Here is a 15,986-nt window from a genome sequence, read left to right as displayed (position 1 = left end):
GGTTCAAGGAACACTCTTTTAAGGAGTTTACGGTTTTATGGTCACTAGCAAAAGGGTTTACGGTCGTAAACCCTTGGGTTTATGGTCGTAAGCTCACCCCCTTTGTGACCATTTGATGTTTGAAGCTTTCTAAGCCAATCCAAGCATTCCTACTTCATGTTTAAGCCTTAGGAAGTGTTGTGTGGCATCAAAACACTCCTAAATGGAGTTTACGGTCCATGGACCATTTCTCAATGAGTTTACTACTGTAAACTCTCATGGACTTAGGTATTTTGGTGTTTTCAAGTCCTTATCTCATTATGGTAATAGTCTAGGTAAGATTCTAGGCATTAGAAGTAAATATAGGACATTTAAACACCTTTTGGGTGTTTAAGGTTTTGGGAGATCCCAAAACTGTAAACACATATAAATGGTTGTTTTCTTGTTCTTTTAGGTGATAAACACATCAAGGATGGATCTAGACAAGTCCCTAAGGCATTGTGAAGCATCTAGACACCCTAAAGCACCCTTTGGCACTATACTTGGTGTTTACGGTTTTGGGAGCCTCCCAAAACCATGAACACCTTGTTCTTGGTGTTCTTGGGACTTTTCCTTGATATTAATATGTATAGCATGCTTTAAATGACTCTAGGATAGAAGTACTCACTTTGTGGAAGCTTGAAACGAACTAAAAGTCCAAGAACACTAGTGTGTGTTCTTGGTGTTCTTGGTGTTTTGGAAATCTAATCAAAACATGAAATTTGATGGATTAAAGGATGTATAATCACTAGATGTTATGTTATATTAACTAATCAAGTCGAGAAATACTTACGTTTTCGGGAAACTGGGCGAAAATCGGGATGATACTTGAGAGAGTTTGGAGTTTAATCTGTAGGGTGAAAATGAAAAGTGATGCACTTTGGGGAGTAAACTCATGCTTAAGCATGAGTTTATGGTTTTGGGGGGTAGTTTACGGCCCAAACATTAAAGTTTGTCCGTGAACTTCTAACCTCTCTCCTCTCTCTTTATACCTTCTCCATTTGCTCTTGGTGTTTGTAAGCCATTAGAGGAGTGACACTTGTGACTCTAAGCATTCCAAAGTCAATTCAAGGTGGAATTAGGATTGTTATTGCTATATAACAATCAAGGTAACATTATAAACTCATTCTTATGTTAATATGATTACTTGCATGCTAGAATTAGGGTTTATAGTCTTGGATTCAAAGCATGTACAATAGAGAAACCTAGATCCAAGCATTAGGGTTTGTATGAGCACATAGGATGTCTTATGACCAAAATCCATCAGTGGTATCAGAGCCTAGGATGGTTTCAATTGTATTGATGCATTGTATATCTAAAAAATTCGTTTTTTTGGTGTTCTAGAGGCTGGACTCGTCGAGTCCATAGCTGAACTCGCCGAGTCCAGGGTGACTCGACGAGTCCAGGCTTGACTCGACGAGTCAACTCGCCAGATAATGTTTATCTCGGGATTTCTTGCTGTTTTTGCATAAGGATAGTTACCTTATCATGTTAGATCAATATTAATCTGATTATATGATATATTTGACTATATTTTTGATCTAAATGAAGATATTTATCAATTAATAAGATAATTGTTTCCTTATAAGATAATTGATTAATTATTTTGAGTAAATTGATAAATTGTTTTACAAGAAATCATTAAATAAATCAAATATGGATAATTATGTGATTAAATGTTAATTTAAAATTATTTCTTATTTGATCCTTGTTGTTATGAAAAGTTTCATATTTTCCCCTTTAGGTTTTATAGTTTAAATTTGAACCCAAAAGTTTTGAAGTTTTGAAATTTAAATAGTTAAAACCCTAATGTTTTGAAAAAGGTTTCAAAACTTGCCCTCAAGTTTTGGAATTTAAAAGTTGATTAAAAGTTAATTAGGAATGTTAAATTCTAAAACCCTAGTAATATTTTGAAAAGTTCAAATACACCCTTATGGTTTTATTAATTAACTAAGGAGTATAATTAAAAGAGATTTAATAAATCCATAAAAGTTTAGGTTAACCATTTAATTGAATTAAAAGTGTAATTGTTAAAGTTAACCACATAGTATTTTAAAAGTGTAAAATGTGCCCTATACTATATATAACATTAAAAGTCTAACATTATATATATATATATATATATATATATATATATATATATATATATATATATATATATATGTATGAGTAAAAGTCAGTCTTACCATTAGTAGGCCTCATTCACGAAGCCGGTCTATAAGGGGTGTTTAAGGAAATTGCCTATAAAATGGCGATTGAATGGGTATCCACTCTTACCCACCGCACTCTTGACTAGTGGAGGGTCGTTAGCCGAACGGGTAGGATAGGACGAAACCTTCCATTATAAGTATAATGAAATACAAAGTAACTAAATGGTTTTCTAATTCCCAATCTTAGTTACTTAGGCAAAAGTGAATTGATGCAATTCCATGAAATTACACTTTGTGCCCTTGCGAAGACGTTAGTGGAGCGTGTATGGTTTACCGGCACACTAAATGGTTCTAAGCAAAGGTAGCAAAGGGTGACTAATGTTTGTCATATTTCGGTGGAGCGTGTGTGGTTTACCGACACATCGAATAGGTGATTGTAACATGTGAGGGCACCATGTAAGTTTGCATGGTTATTCACACCCGCTTTGTGATCCTCGGCATCCCAGTCACAAACAAGAGGGGCATATCGAGATTTAAACATGCCATTGAAAGTTCAATGAATCTCAAAGGATCTAAGAGTTTTCATAGATTTAAAACTTAAATTTCTTTTTCGTTTTTCATGGTGGAAATTAGTGAATCGTCATTCAGTTACCTTCAAATATTCTGCAACTAGATTATGGCATACCTTTTCTAGGTTGTAGCATATTGTGTTGGGTCCTAGCCTTAGTATCTCATTTGGGTGATTTACTAAGGACTCAATCGATCAACTAACTTGAATTTGTTTTCTCCCTTTTTGTAGATGTCAAAGTTCGACAATCATGGTCTTCCCAAATCCCGTAGAACAAGCATTCCACATGAAGATGATATTCCACGATTCGATCGAGGAACAAGAAATCATGCTTCACTTCCTCCTCCTCCTCCAATTGTTCTCCCTAACCCACAAGATCAAAGAATTGAAAGGTTCAATATCACTAAGGCCCTATTGGAAATGAAACATGAAGATGGTAAATCCGTGTGTGCCCACATTCTAGGAATGAAATCACACATCGATAGATTGATTATGTTGGGTGTGTCATTCCCGAATGAGTTGGCTGTAAATTGGGTTTTGCAGTCACTTCCTGAATCATATAATGAGTTCAAAAGAAAGTATTATATGATGGATCATGACGACAACCTCATTAACCTAACCTACATGCTCATTGTTGCTGAATCAGAAATGATTTGGCGAAGCAATGGAGCGTATTCGTTGGGAGAGTCAACCGACCATGCTTCTGAGGACGTTCTAAGAGAAGCGACCTGCGCTTGCTGCCAAGAGAAAGGGCATTGGATAGAAGTCTGCCCCAAGAGCCTGAAAATTCCAAAGACGGGAGAGTCAAAGAGTATGGCTGTGCTTCAGGTAAAATCCATTATCTAACTTAATTAATTTCCTATTCGTTGATTCTTAATACATGATGTGATAAGATTGCATTTGAATGTTTTTGTAGGATCGGTGAAAAGAAAGGAAGCTTAATAAGAGAGCAAGATGAATCTAATCACAAGAGATGGATCTCGATCGCATGGACTTGAAGATTGGATTTTGAGCTTAGATAGTTATGATAGAGTTGTTAGAAATTTTCCTTTTACATAGTTTTCAATAGATTTTGCATTGTAAGGACAAATGTTTTTCCGCTGCTTTTATAAATAAAATAAATTTTGTTTGACTTATTTATTTATTTGTTTACTTCCTTTCAATGAAATCGTTATGAAAATTGATGTTTGCATATTTCTATAATTAATGGATATGATTCTTAGTTATGTTATTTATGGAAATGTCGAGAATTTACCAAATAGGGAGAATTTCTCATCGCCCAAATTTCAATTGGACTGAAATTTGGAATCACGCAACTTGGTTGCATGATGAATGAGAAATTTCATATTTGGAAATTAGACAAATTCGTTGACAAAGTGTCAAGTGAAGGACTAGGAGATCGAGTACACAAAGTTGTGTGTTGATCAAGTTCACCATAAGAGTAACAAAGATATTCGTCATGATTTACTAAAGGCTTAGTAAATATGATTACACTTACATGATTAAGTGTAATTCTGAATTGATTAAAGGGTTTAGATCAATAGTAGAACGAATAAGAAGAATCAAGTAGGCAGAAAGATAAAAGTTTATCCAATATAAGAAGAAGGGAGAGTAGCTTTTATGCTTTATAATGGGTCTTAATGATTAAGAACCATATCTCAATTGATCCTCTAAGTAAGTCTTAGTACAATTGTATGTTTAAGAAGAGGAATCAAGGATTGAAGAAATGGTTAAATCAAGAAGTCTATCATACTTCGTTCGAATAACAAGTCTTAAAGTTAAGATTGTGACAATGAGTGAAAAGTATTAAAGGTTTATAACATTCATCAAATGTGGAAATTTGTGATGTCTTGGATAAGACAAAGACCAACTAGGACCAATTTATGAAGTGTTTTGATAAAAGCTACACTAAATCTTGAATATTTGGTTGTCAACAAATGTTTATTGACAAGAGAATCTTATATGTCAAGGAGTCAGTAGGAGTCTTAATGGTCTTGAAAAGTTTCAAGAACAAATCAAATAAACCTTATTGATCATCACTAGCACACGAGTTGAGGTTTACAACCTATCGTGTTAACATTATTTTGTTTCTGTGTTGTTTCCAATTGAGTTAATTATGCATGGAAGTTCTTTGAGTTCTAATTTTGAATGCGTAAAAGGCAAGGCACCTTGATCAATGAAATGTACATTGATAGGAAAAGGTGAGTTGCTTAACTACTTGGAAGACGTGGTGGGCAGTTGTGCTACCATAAGGCAAGAAATCAAGATTAAAAGAGTTCGGTCCATATGAGTTTGATTTTGTCGTAAACTCTGGTTTTAACAAATTCACATGGATAGGAACAAATACACCATTTAAATCTAAGTGTCATAAGATTTCCTCCTTCATGAAAATGATTGTGAGGAAATGCTTTCACTAAGAAATATTTTAAGAAGATAATGATTGTAAAATTGCATTCTCGAATTCGATCATGGTTACGGTATCCCTTTCCATAATTTGAATTGTGAGGTTTAGCAATTAGTCTTAATTGTTAAGACACACATATGAACTATCTAAAGGCAAAGGTGTATAAGTTCAAGAAGCCTTGATAAAAGATTATCAAAGCACTAAATATTAGAAACATGGACTTAAGAAATTCAATAGGTATTGTCTCTCTGAAAGTTAAGATGTTTATGAATACATGCCGAAGCTAGTGGGAGCATAAGTGTTATGTTTTATAGTAATCATCATGATAGTGGGAGCATAAAAGTTATGATTGTATGATTATTATAGAAAGTATTGCAAGTTGGCAATATTAATTATAGAAAAACAAGAGTTATACCTTGCAAAGTCGTAAGGGTTGTAAAGTTGTTTTGCTATAATTAAGGGAGAGAATATTATGCTTCATTTCAAATCTAAAGGATTAGGTTGAGAAATGTTGATAAATTTAGTCAAAGGTACATAGTGTGTTCTTAAAATTTCGATTATGATTACGGCATTCCTCTTCACAATTCGAATTTTGAGAACATAGCAAATAAAACATTATGTGTCGTGTCCCATACGCTTCGGGTATAGGATCGATTGCAAATGCTTTAATGTTTGACCATTCTAAAATTTTCCAAATGTCTAGCGCATTTAAAGGGAAAAAGGGACTAGAATTGGTTTTGACTAAAATAATTAAACAACTATCAAAGGACAATCCAAAGTTCGACGGGGATTGGTCGCTTGTGAGTAGTTGGAAGTCTAGTATTGGAAAATATGGAAATGTTTCCATATTGGATGGACCATATCGACATCATTACAAATAGAAAAGATTCTATTAAGAATGAGTTGTCATGAGGAAAATATGGAAGCGTGTTCATATTAGGAAGTAAATATTGAAAATCTATGTCTAGATTAGAAACTTTTATGCAAAAGGATGTTCAAAGGAATGTACTTTGAGAGAGAGACATCATATCTAAGGAATTGTCTTGCAACAATCTCCGATAGAAGAATTTGTAATATCATTGGCAATAGTCTTTGTGACTTTGGTGCAGTGACATTACGAAACGATAGTTGCATAGAATGTTAGAATCTAGCATATTCTATAAGTAACAAGAATTTGATATTCTTTAACTTATGAAAAATGGATTTGGAGTTGTGAAATGAGAAGGATTGGAAATGTGTTCAATGTGATCTATTTCACAAAGTAAGAACCATAGGTAAACATTGTGTGCATGCTAGGAGCATGGGACAAGTGTAATAATTCAAGTAAGAAGTTGATTACCCGAAACGACAAATAATGAGTAATCGATATGGTGATAAATAAAAGGAGTTTTATTTATACTCAAAGGTTTGAGGCCATATGGGATTAGTATTATTCTTGTGTTTCACCTTGCATGTTTTGACTTCCAGAATAATTGAGTTTATTAAGAATAATCGAATTATTCGAACGGGCCACAGTTGTTCATATGTTGGAAGTAGATGTGAATGAAGATTGTCATGAATTGGTGTGTGGATTGTCTAGAAAAGTATTAGACATAAGCAAATGTTTGATGCAACGTTCATGAGTGCTTATGAATATGATTTGAGCATTGGATTAAACCCACGCTCACTTGGATCACTCCATGAATTGTATTACGAGTGATTGGTGAGACGATAACATCCTATATTCTTGAAACCGAGATGTGTGAGTTGTATCTTGCGAATCGGTTGCACATTGATAATATGTAAACGCACTAGTAACTTGGTATTATAAAACATATTGTTGTGTGTGATTCGGTGAGTGAGTGCAAGCAAGCATTGTATCAAATTTTATCCGTTCCTTTTATTCAAAGAATAAAAGCGATATCTTTGGGCCCCTCGATGGTTTAGTGATGACAAACGTAAATGCTCGGCCGGGCTAGGGCTAATTTGATTTGTTCAATTAGTCCGTCGTCATAAATCGGAAATCGAGAAGTAGTACAAAGAGAATGATTTGAAATCATATCTCATACGATATCTAGAATGGAGGAATATATGATCCCATATCTAAGGACACGTGTATCTGATAGGATCAGAGTTGACAACAGCTTTGGAAAGCTACGATTGCAGATCAGGATCTGAAGTCATATGCATAATAGTTGTTAGACTTATCCAAGTGGGAGACTGTTGGATTAGTGTCTAAGTCCATAACTATTTTAGTATGTACTTGACCCGATGGTGCATGGTCCTTTTGGGTTGCCTTCACCAAAGCAACTTGATTGGAGAAATAAATAAAGAGAGAGAGGTTATTATGATTTATTAATATGTTATAAGAATAATATATTAAAGGAGAAATCATATTTGCTTAATTAATATTGGTCAATAATTAATTAGGAATTAATTTTGTGATCAAGTGTAATTAATTAAACTAGAGGGGCTGAATTGTAATTATGTGATAGTTACAAAATATGGTAATGGTTATCCTAAATATGGGTTGAACGAATTCAAGGAGATAAGGATCCTTGAAATCGTCCAAAGGATAAAGGATAAGGGTTTTCAAGGCTTATCTTATGATTGCTTTGTGGATAAGCAACTAGATAAGGATAATGACTGAAACCATATCTCTATACCTATATAAAGACCCTAAGGCCTTAGAATTCGTGTACTTGTTCCCAAGAAGTCCTAAGGACGAATTCAAACCTCTCTCCTCTCTCTTTATACCTTCTCCATTTTCTCTTGGTGTTTGTAAGCCATTAGAGGAGGGACACTTGTGACTCTAAGCATTCCAAAGTCAATTCAAGGTGGAATTAGGATTGTTATTGCTATATAACAATCAAGGTAACATTATAAACTCATTCTTATGTTAATATGATTACTTGCATGCTAGAATTAGGGTTTATAGTCTTGGATTCAAAGCATGTACAATAGAGAAACCTAGATCCAAGCATTAGGGTTTGTATGAGCACATAGGATGTCTTATGACCAAAATCCATCAACATAGACATGCATTTGATAATAATTATAAAAGAGTTTAAGTAAAAGTATTTGATAAGTGAAAGCGTTTGTAAAACAGTTTGAAGCAATACAGTTTGATAAACAGTTTGAACAGTAAGAAAACCACTGGTTTTGTAGTTATTAATCACATGTGATTGATGTAATAACTATAAGTATTTAACTTGTATCCCCCCCCCTCCATAAAAGCATTTAAAAGCATTTAAATCATTGATTAAGGGGTATGAACTCATCTGTAGTGAGTGGTACGGATGAACTGAAGATGTAGGATTGCTAGGTGTCAAGTGAAGTCTTGAACACACTCTATGATCCTAGTTAACATATAATATCACATATATGCACATAATTAGCCTTTAAATAACTAATAAACAAAGTTAAGACACCCTAGGACATCCTAAACACCTAATACAAGTGTTATAAGTCGCAAGGGTTGAATCTAAGTGTTGTAGGGAAAGGCTAGTGTGTTTAGGGTTCAAGGAACACTCTTTTAAGGAGTTTACGGTTTTATGGTCACTAGCAAAAGGGTTTACGGTCGTAAACCCTTGGGTTTATGGTCGTAAGCTCACCCCCTTTGTGACCATTTGATGTTTGAAGCTTTCTAAGCCAATCCAAGCATTCCTACTTCATGTTTAAGCCTTAGGAAGTGTTGTGTGGCATCAAAACACTCCTAAATGGAGTTTACGGTCCATGGACCATTTCTCAATGAGTTTACTACTGTAAACTCTCATGGACTTAGGTATTTTGGTGTTTTCAAGTCCTTATCTCATTATGGTAATAGTCTAGGTAAGATTCTAGGCATTAGGAGTAAATATAGGACATTTAAACACCTTTTGGGGTGTTTAAGGTTTTGGGAGATCCCCAAACCGTAAACACATATAAATGGTTGTTTTCTTGTTCTTTTAGGTGATAAACACATCAAGGATGGATCTAGACAAGTCCCTAAGGCATTGTGAAGCATCTAGACACCCTAAAGCACCCTTTGGCACTATACTTGGTGTTTACGGTTTTGGGAGCCTCCCAAAACCATGAACACCTTGTTCTTGGTGTTCTTGGGACTTTTCCTTGATATTAATATGTATAGCAAGATTTAAATGACTCTAGGATAGAAGTACTCACTTTGTGGAAGCTTGAAATGAACTAAAAGTCCAAGAACACTAGTGTGTGTTCTTGGTGTTCTTGGTGTTTTGGAAATCTAATAAAAACATGAAATTTGATGGATTAAAGGATGTATAATCACTAGATGTTATGTTATATTAACTAATCAAGTCGAGAAATACTTACGTTTTCGGGAAACTGGGCGAAAATCGGGATGATACTTGAGAGAGTTTGGAGTTTACTCTTTAGGGTGAAAATGAAAAGTGATGCACTTTGGGGAGTAAACTCATGCTTAAGCATGAGTTTATGGTTTTTGGGGGTAGTTTACGGCCCAAACATTAAAGTTTGGCCGTGAACTTCTAAGTTACGTGGTATTCGCGGTTTAGAAATTTCAAGACCTGAGACGGCACATTCTTTCACCCGTTCATTTAAAGAATAATTATTATAATAGTCAAAAGAACTTTAAATTTGTTAAAGACAAATAGAACTGAAATTGACTTATAATATGAAGTGATTGACTTTTAGGGTTTGACCAAATGAAAATTTCGAGTTGTCACAATTATGAATGTTTTTATACTAATTGGTTTTATAATAACCTAATCAAAAATGAGATTTTTGACCTGTATTTTTGGGATGTTACAATTTTAAATTTTTTTTTTGTCATAAAATGTTTTCAAATATAAAACAAATGGAATTCCATCTATTAACAAAATTTAAGTTAAGCCCAAATGTAGTTTCATCATCTTGGTGGCAACATAAATGATACTTCTTTTGCCTTGCACTGCTCGTAAAAAAGACATCTAAAGTGTATCGTTAATTGAATGATTTTTTTTAGTTTGTATTGCATGAGTATATTAATGAAGTCGTTTAAAATAGGGTTTAGCCGGTTGACGGTGTTAGGCTTATTTGATGCATTATCAAATGAAATAGAAAACAACATTATTTTGTAATTTAAAATCTTGCTTGACCACTTTGCAAGTCGCCTCCCCATGATTTTTCGATGTTAGGTTTCCAATCGAGTTATGAAACTGACTATACTTTTGCATAGATTCTTTTTTCTTTTTGTTGTTATTAAGGCACAAATTAAAATTACGCTAAATTGCTTGGTTTCAGGAATATGGAGAAATTTTGACATCGGCATTCACATGGTTTCTTTTAGCTTGCTCCAATGCTCCTCATGGACGCGAAACCAACATCTTTCGAGAATGTTATTTTCAGTTGGAAACTGAAGTATAATTCGAGAGTATGAGATTACTAGAAACATTTTGAAAGAAGAAAGTTTTTTGAGTGTTAAAACTAAATGAAACCACTTGTTTATACCTAGTATAGACGAACAAATTGTCATTTTTAGGGTCCAAACGGCTATACAACTGTTTTCTTTTTAACATTTTTAAAAAAGTGCTTTTAGTTATTCTAATAAAATGATGGAAAAAAGTAGTCTTAGGTTTTCGCCATTCCGGGTACTCGTCTTCATCTGTAGGATTTATGCAATCCGGATTTTTTTTGTAAGGGGTTTTTTTATATAAGTTTTTAAAATAGTTTATTAGTTTTTTAGCTTTTCAAAAAGCTAATAAGCTAAAAAAATATTTGTGTATTTGAAAAATATTTATTAAAACAACTTTTTTTATAGGAAAAAATAAAATTTTAAAAAAACTGAAAATCCAAGCTTTTTAGTTTTTTTTAACCATTTTAGTCTTAAAAACCAGTTTTTTTTTATCCAAATACTTTTTAAAATCAGCTTTTCCTAAAAGTCATAAGTTAATAAGTATTTTTCTTAAAAAAAACATTTTTTTGCTAAAAAAAAAAAAGTAACCCAAACATACCCTAAGTACAAAATAATATCAAAACTGAATTATTTTACAAATATCCGAATCCAGTTTCTCTATATGTTTGTTCTATTTAAAATTTGTTAATTTTCAATTCGGCCACTCTAGCGGGCCTACTCAGCCCAGCCCAATAACTTAGCCAGCAGTCCACCACACCTTATGAAAATCTGAAATCATTTTTGAGTTTTTGACACTTAGAATATGTGATGTAGCAAATGCATAACATCAGTATCACTATCGAGTATCGAACAATTAAGTATATGTATATATTTCTCAAAACTTCAAACGATCACAAAACATGAACAAATTACAAACTACGTACAAGAGCACAGGAAAAAAAAAAAAAAAAACTCGTTACAAACAAAAAAATAAAATCTTCCATCGTGCCTTATTTGATCAATCGTCACTAGGAGCAGGAGCAGAAGTCGGAGATGGAGAAGCACCATTTGTTTGATTAACAGTCTTAAACCCTAATTTTCTTATAAGTTCATCAGCAATCATCTCATTAGCATGATCCGACGGATGGTATTCATCCCAAAACAAATACTTGCTTCTGTCTTTACATAATCTCGAAGCAGGAACACACGTCAAAGCAGGCCTAATCCTTCCAAATGAACAGCATGGCGAATCAGCATTGTCAAATCCTGCAACAACCATCCCATTTAATTAATTCAAAAATCAAAACATAATTAATTAACCACATTAATTTACACTATCAAATTAGACAAGACAAGCGTACCATATTTACTTGGATTGGTGATGATATTATTAACAACATCATAAGCATCTCCGAATTTGTAAGACGCATTTGGAAGCTTCGCAGATAAATCGTCCATGAGTTTAGCTGTAGCTTTGTTGAAGCTAAGAGCAAGTGTGTTCGTTTTCTCTTGACACCCACCAGAAGTACTCAACACCCTTTGAAGTGGAATACAACCCATTGGCCCTAACCCGAAAACCATCAATTCTCGAACTCCCATCCCATGCAATACCTAAATATAACATTAAACCAAGAAATGAAACTCATGCATGACTCTTATATATCAACGACTTTTGATTGGTTCCCGATAAATTAAAGGATCAGGGTTGTTTAATTTTTACTGTGAGTTGTTCTCCGAGAGTTTCCATTAGGTAGTCGACGAAGGTGTCATCGTTATACGTCCAAGAATCAGCATAAACAGGCATCAAGTAGTTGTTGATGAAATCATTGCTACCCAATGCAACTACGTACTTCGCTTCTTGGAAAAACTTGGTTGCTTCTTTATCGCCGATTGAGCCTCGGATCAATGTTTGAACTCCTCGGAACAACTCGATTTGCTTATACATTGAGAATCTTTGAATCTGTAATTTTTTTTAACAGTTTCGTTATCGGTTTTTAATCTAGAAATCCGGTTTAAGTAGAGGAATATTCAAACTTACAAACAAACCACCGGTTTCGTTCAAGATCCCGCCACCTCCGGAAGCGAAGTTCACTCCGTTCGCAAGTATAACATCTTCGGATAACGAGGGATCCAAGAACGCCGGTGGTCGTGGAAGCCCAATCTTATCACCTGCAACCCAAAACGATTAAAGTCGACGATGTTTTATATATAATTTACCATGTGATCGATGTCGCCGGAAAATATATTACCGATAATGTCGGAAACGGTGCGACCATTGGTGAACCTGCCATTTGGCATTCCACTACCATAGTCGATGCCATACCAAGGAAGTGCAGCCTGTGCGAAGCTCTTTGTAAGTCGATTGTTGTTGCCGTTATCGGACAGTGAATCGCCGAAGATGAATTGCACAATCTTGCAGTCGTAGCCATGGATGAAACATGAAAGAACCGTCGTCAAGACCACCGTCATGGCCACTGTTAACTTCATCTTTCTTGGAGAAGATTTTGTTGAGCTTGTTTTGTTGAAGAAATGATGGGTTTGAAGTTGGAATTTAAACATGAAAAAATGATTTAGAAAGGTGAGTCATGCAAGCAATTGCCACTGGAGGTTGTACCACCTCTTGGCCTACGTAATATGTTATTTTATTTTTAAGTTAAAATATTAAAATACCCTTTTTCGTTATTGATAAAAATTATTACTATCAATGGTTTATATTACAGGTTTTTACAAGAATAAACGGGATTATCCATAGGTTGATAACATATATCTTAGAATCAACATTGTTATACTTTTGTAATGAATCCGATGGGTAAATATGTCATTTTGGTATAATTGTTTTTGAAAGAAAGGGACTATACCGGTATAATACATATCTTAAAATAGAAAATTTTATTATTCTTTGTAAAACTAATTAAGGGAGGTCTATTCGGGGGTTGAAACTTGAAAGGATATGAAGTTGATAAGCTAATTGTAACTACTTACAACCACTTGGGATTTTGCCATGGTTTGAGGTTATGTTGTTTGTCAACATATTTTTACGGGTGCTCACCTACCTTATATAAAAAGTAGGTGGAATTTATATGAATGCTTTTATTCAAAATATCAAAATTTATAACAATATCGCATACACCGTTTGATAATTTTCTAAAAACTACAATTAAATATAACAAAAAAATCTCGGTCGGTTTTCATCGGTTTTATGTTTGTTGATGGTGTGACAAGAAAGGTGAAGAAAGTCCGAAAACAAACTACTGTATATTAATACTATTGTGATAGATATTGTTGTACGCCAAAAATTATCATGTACCAATTATTTTTTCCTATGACATTTGGTGAACAAATACATGGGAGATCATTCAATTACGAGAATAGATTTGAAGTGGGATGTTGAACTAAAATAAAATGCAAAAATGAGATCGTCAAGATTTCTAATTGGTTTTCTTGATTCCAATTCTAGACAAAACCACGTTCGAAATGATAAATATGCTCCTAAAACCTCAAATTAAGTTTTGTATATCAAAAGCGTTAGTTGAGGTGTATGTTTTACTAAAATTTAAATATAAAAGAGTTTAGAGAGAGAAATATTTTATTTAGCTAAATACAATTAACTTAACATACTTAAACCATTTTTCAGTTTTAAAATAATATAATCATAAAAATAACATTTATTTAATAAACATATTATAAAATTGTACTTTATAATAGCAACCACGCCATTCGGCCTATATTTGAACGAAAATGTCAGGTCGCTCTGCGAGGAAAGGATAGTACACTCATAGATATGATACATAAAAGAAGATGGGTTTTCAGGGTTCATTGATTAGTACACCCCCGATGCTTGTAAGGACGAGATCGTGGTTATATGTATCTGGTATGATGACTTTCTTTCTGATATTGACGAACGAACTGGATTGGTTTATCTATTCTTTTCTATTGAAAAATAGTTAGTTGTCGACATGATCCGTTTCTTTTTCAATTTTTGTAAAATATCTATTGTGTTTGAAAATTTGTTAATTTTTAACTTATTTTTTGAGTTTTGAACATGCTTTTTATCAGAAACTATTTTTTGATAAAGGTTATTTCAAAACTTTTGTTTGGATCTTGTTCTTTATTATAAGTTTCAACTTGTTCTCTATCTTATATAGTGGGTGATTGTACATATTATAAAAATATGTCATTTGACTTATCTCTTTTTTATATTATTATAAGAGGTATATAGAAATAAAAATTGTGACATGTTTTATTTATTTTTAGTGAACTATTTTAATCTTTTGGATATATATATATATATATATATATATATATATATATATATATATATATATATATATATATATATATCAAGATTTTTAAAGTCTATATTTTATATTTCAATAGCCAAAATAACTAATTCATTCAAGGTGTAATGTTACATCTCGATTCCATGTATTTTACAATTTGACCATTAATATGAGAATTATTTGTATTTTGGTCACTAATGGTATTTTTGTAATTTTTGGGAGTGACTTGCGTACGCTGAGCGTACCTAAGCGTATGTTGGGCATACATGGCACGGACCATCCTCCAACTCAACCCTAGCTGACCCTAATCAATTTTTAGAGCATCTTTGAGCATTGAATGTGTATTTTGGTGATCTTGAAGGAGGAAGAAGGAAGAAGAGACCATCTTAGAAGTGTGAAGCACTTTGCATCCAAAACACATCATCATTTGGCATTACTTTGAGGTCAAAAAAAAAAAACTCTAATCTTGATGAGGTTTTGCTTAGATCTTGATTAGCCAAGGATTGGGTTCATTTTGGTCCCATAAGCTTAATGTATTTGATTATGGGTTACTCTAATTCATTTGAATTGTCCTTTCAGATATTTTAGAGTATTTAGAGCCATAAAATGTAATCTTGACTCTTAGTTTCTTTCCATGCACATGTTAGAATGTCTTAATGGGTTAATAAGTTAGGGTTTTTGTTGTTGGACACCTTCTAGACATGTTAAGTCATAAAGTTGGAAACTTTATGACTTCGGGTAACTTTTGGAACTAAATCCTATCATTTGACGTGTTGGCGTAATGAATTAAGAGCTTAAAAGAAAATTGGTGGTTTAGTGGAGTATGTTAGGCGTACCAGTTTGTACGTTGCGCGTACTTGGCCAGCACCTCATAATCTAGTCAATGGCGAACTACATTGTACGTAGTTACTAAGCACGCTAAGCATACTCAGTTAGGAGGCTTCCTTGACTTTTCTTGACTTGTTGACTTTGATCCTTTGACCAGAAGTTTGACCAGGATTGACTTAGGGGTATTTTATGTAACACCGTGTTTTGAAAATGTTTGTTTCTGGATTTCAGAGGCCCAGGCTAGGGGCATTTTGGTATTTTATGGGTCTTGAAGTTTTTATTCAAGAGGTTTGGGGTCGGGATATATTGCTAGAAGCGTAGGGCTTCTCGCCACCTTTTCGTGGATATAAAGTTCGTCGGAAACGAACTTAGAACGAAGGAGTTATAGCACTTTGAAGTTATTATCAATATT

General features: G+C 33.6%; 1 protein-coding gene across 1 annotated transcript; it reads right to left on the bottom strand.

Moving 5' to 3' along the window:
* Nucleotides 1-11,330: 11,330 nt before the first annotated feature.
* LOC145046059 (GDSL-like Lipase/Acylhydrolase superfamily protein) lies at nucleotides 11,331-12,979 on the bottom strand. Its single transcript, XM_078994345.1, has 5 exons — nucleotides 12,716-12,979; nucleotides 12,505-12,635; nucleotides 12,187-12,426; nucleotides 11,828-12,077; nucleotides 11,331-11,732 (listed from the first exon to the last, which is right to left on the bottom strand). Exons 1-5 carry the CDS (start codon nucleotides 12,951-12,953, stop codon nucleotides 11,485-11,487), a joined length of 1,107 nt encoding a protein of 368 aa, XP_078850471.1. The 5' UTR covers nucleotides 12,954-12,979; the 3' UTR covers nucleotides 11,331-11,484.
* Between the last annotated feature and the right edge of the window lie 3,007 nt (nucleotides 12,980-15,986).

Source organism: Lactuca saligna, chromosome 5, assembly GCF_052625555.1.
Source record: "Lactuca saligna cultivar CGN05327 chromosome 5, ASM5262555v1, whole genome shotgun sequence".
Lineage (NCBI taxonomy): Eukaryota > Viridiplantae > Streptophyta > Magnoliopsida > Asterales > Asteraceae > Lactuca > Lactuca saligna.
Note: the sequence above shows the minus strand (reverse complement) of the source record. Positions and strands in the feature narration are given on the sequence as shown.

Excerpts from the sequence above, each read along its gene's own strand:
- LOC145046059 (XM_078994345.1), bottom strand. The coding sequence starts at position 12,953 with ATGAAGTTAACAGTGGCCATGACGGTGGTCTTGACGACGGTTCTTTCA. Across the intron at positions 12,636-12,715 it reads CACCGTTTCCGACATTATCG|GTGATAAGATTGGGCTTCCA; the intron begins GTAATATATTTT and ends TTTGGGTTGCAG. Across the intron at positions 12,078-12,186 it reads CTCTCGGAGAACAACTCACA|GTATTGCATGGGATGGGAGT; the intron begins GTAAAAATTAAA and ends TGTTATATTTAG.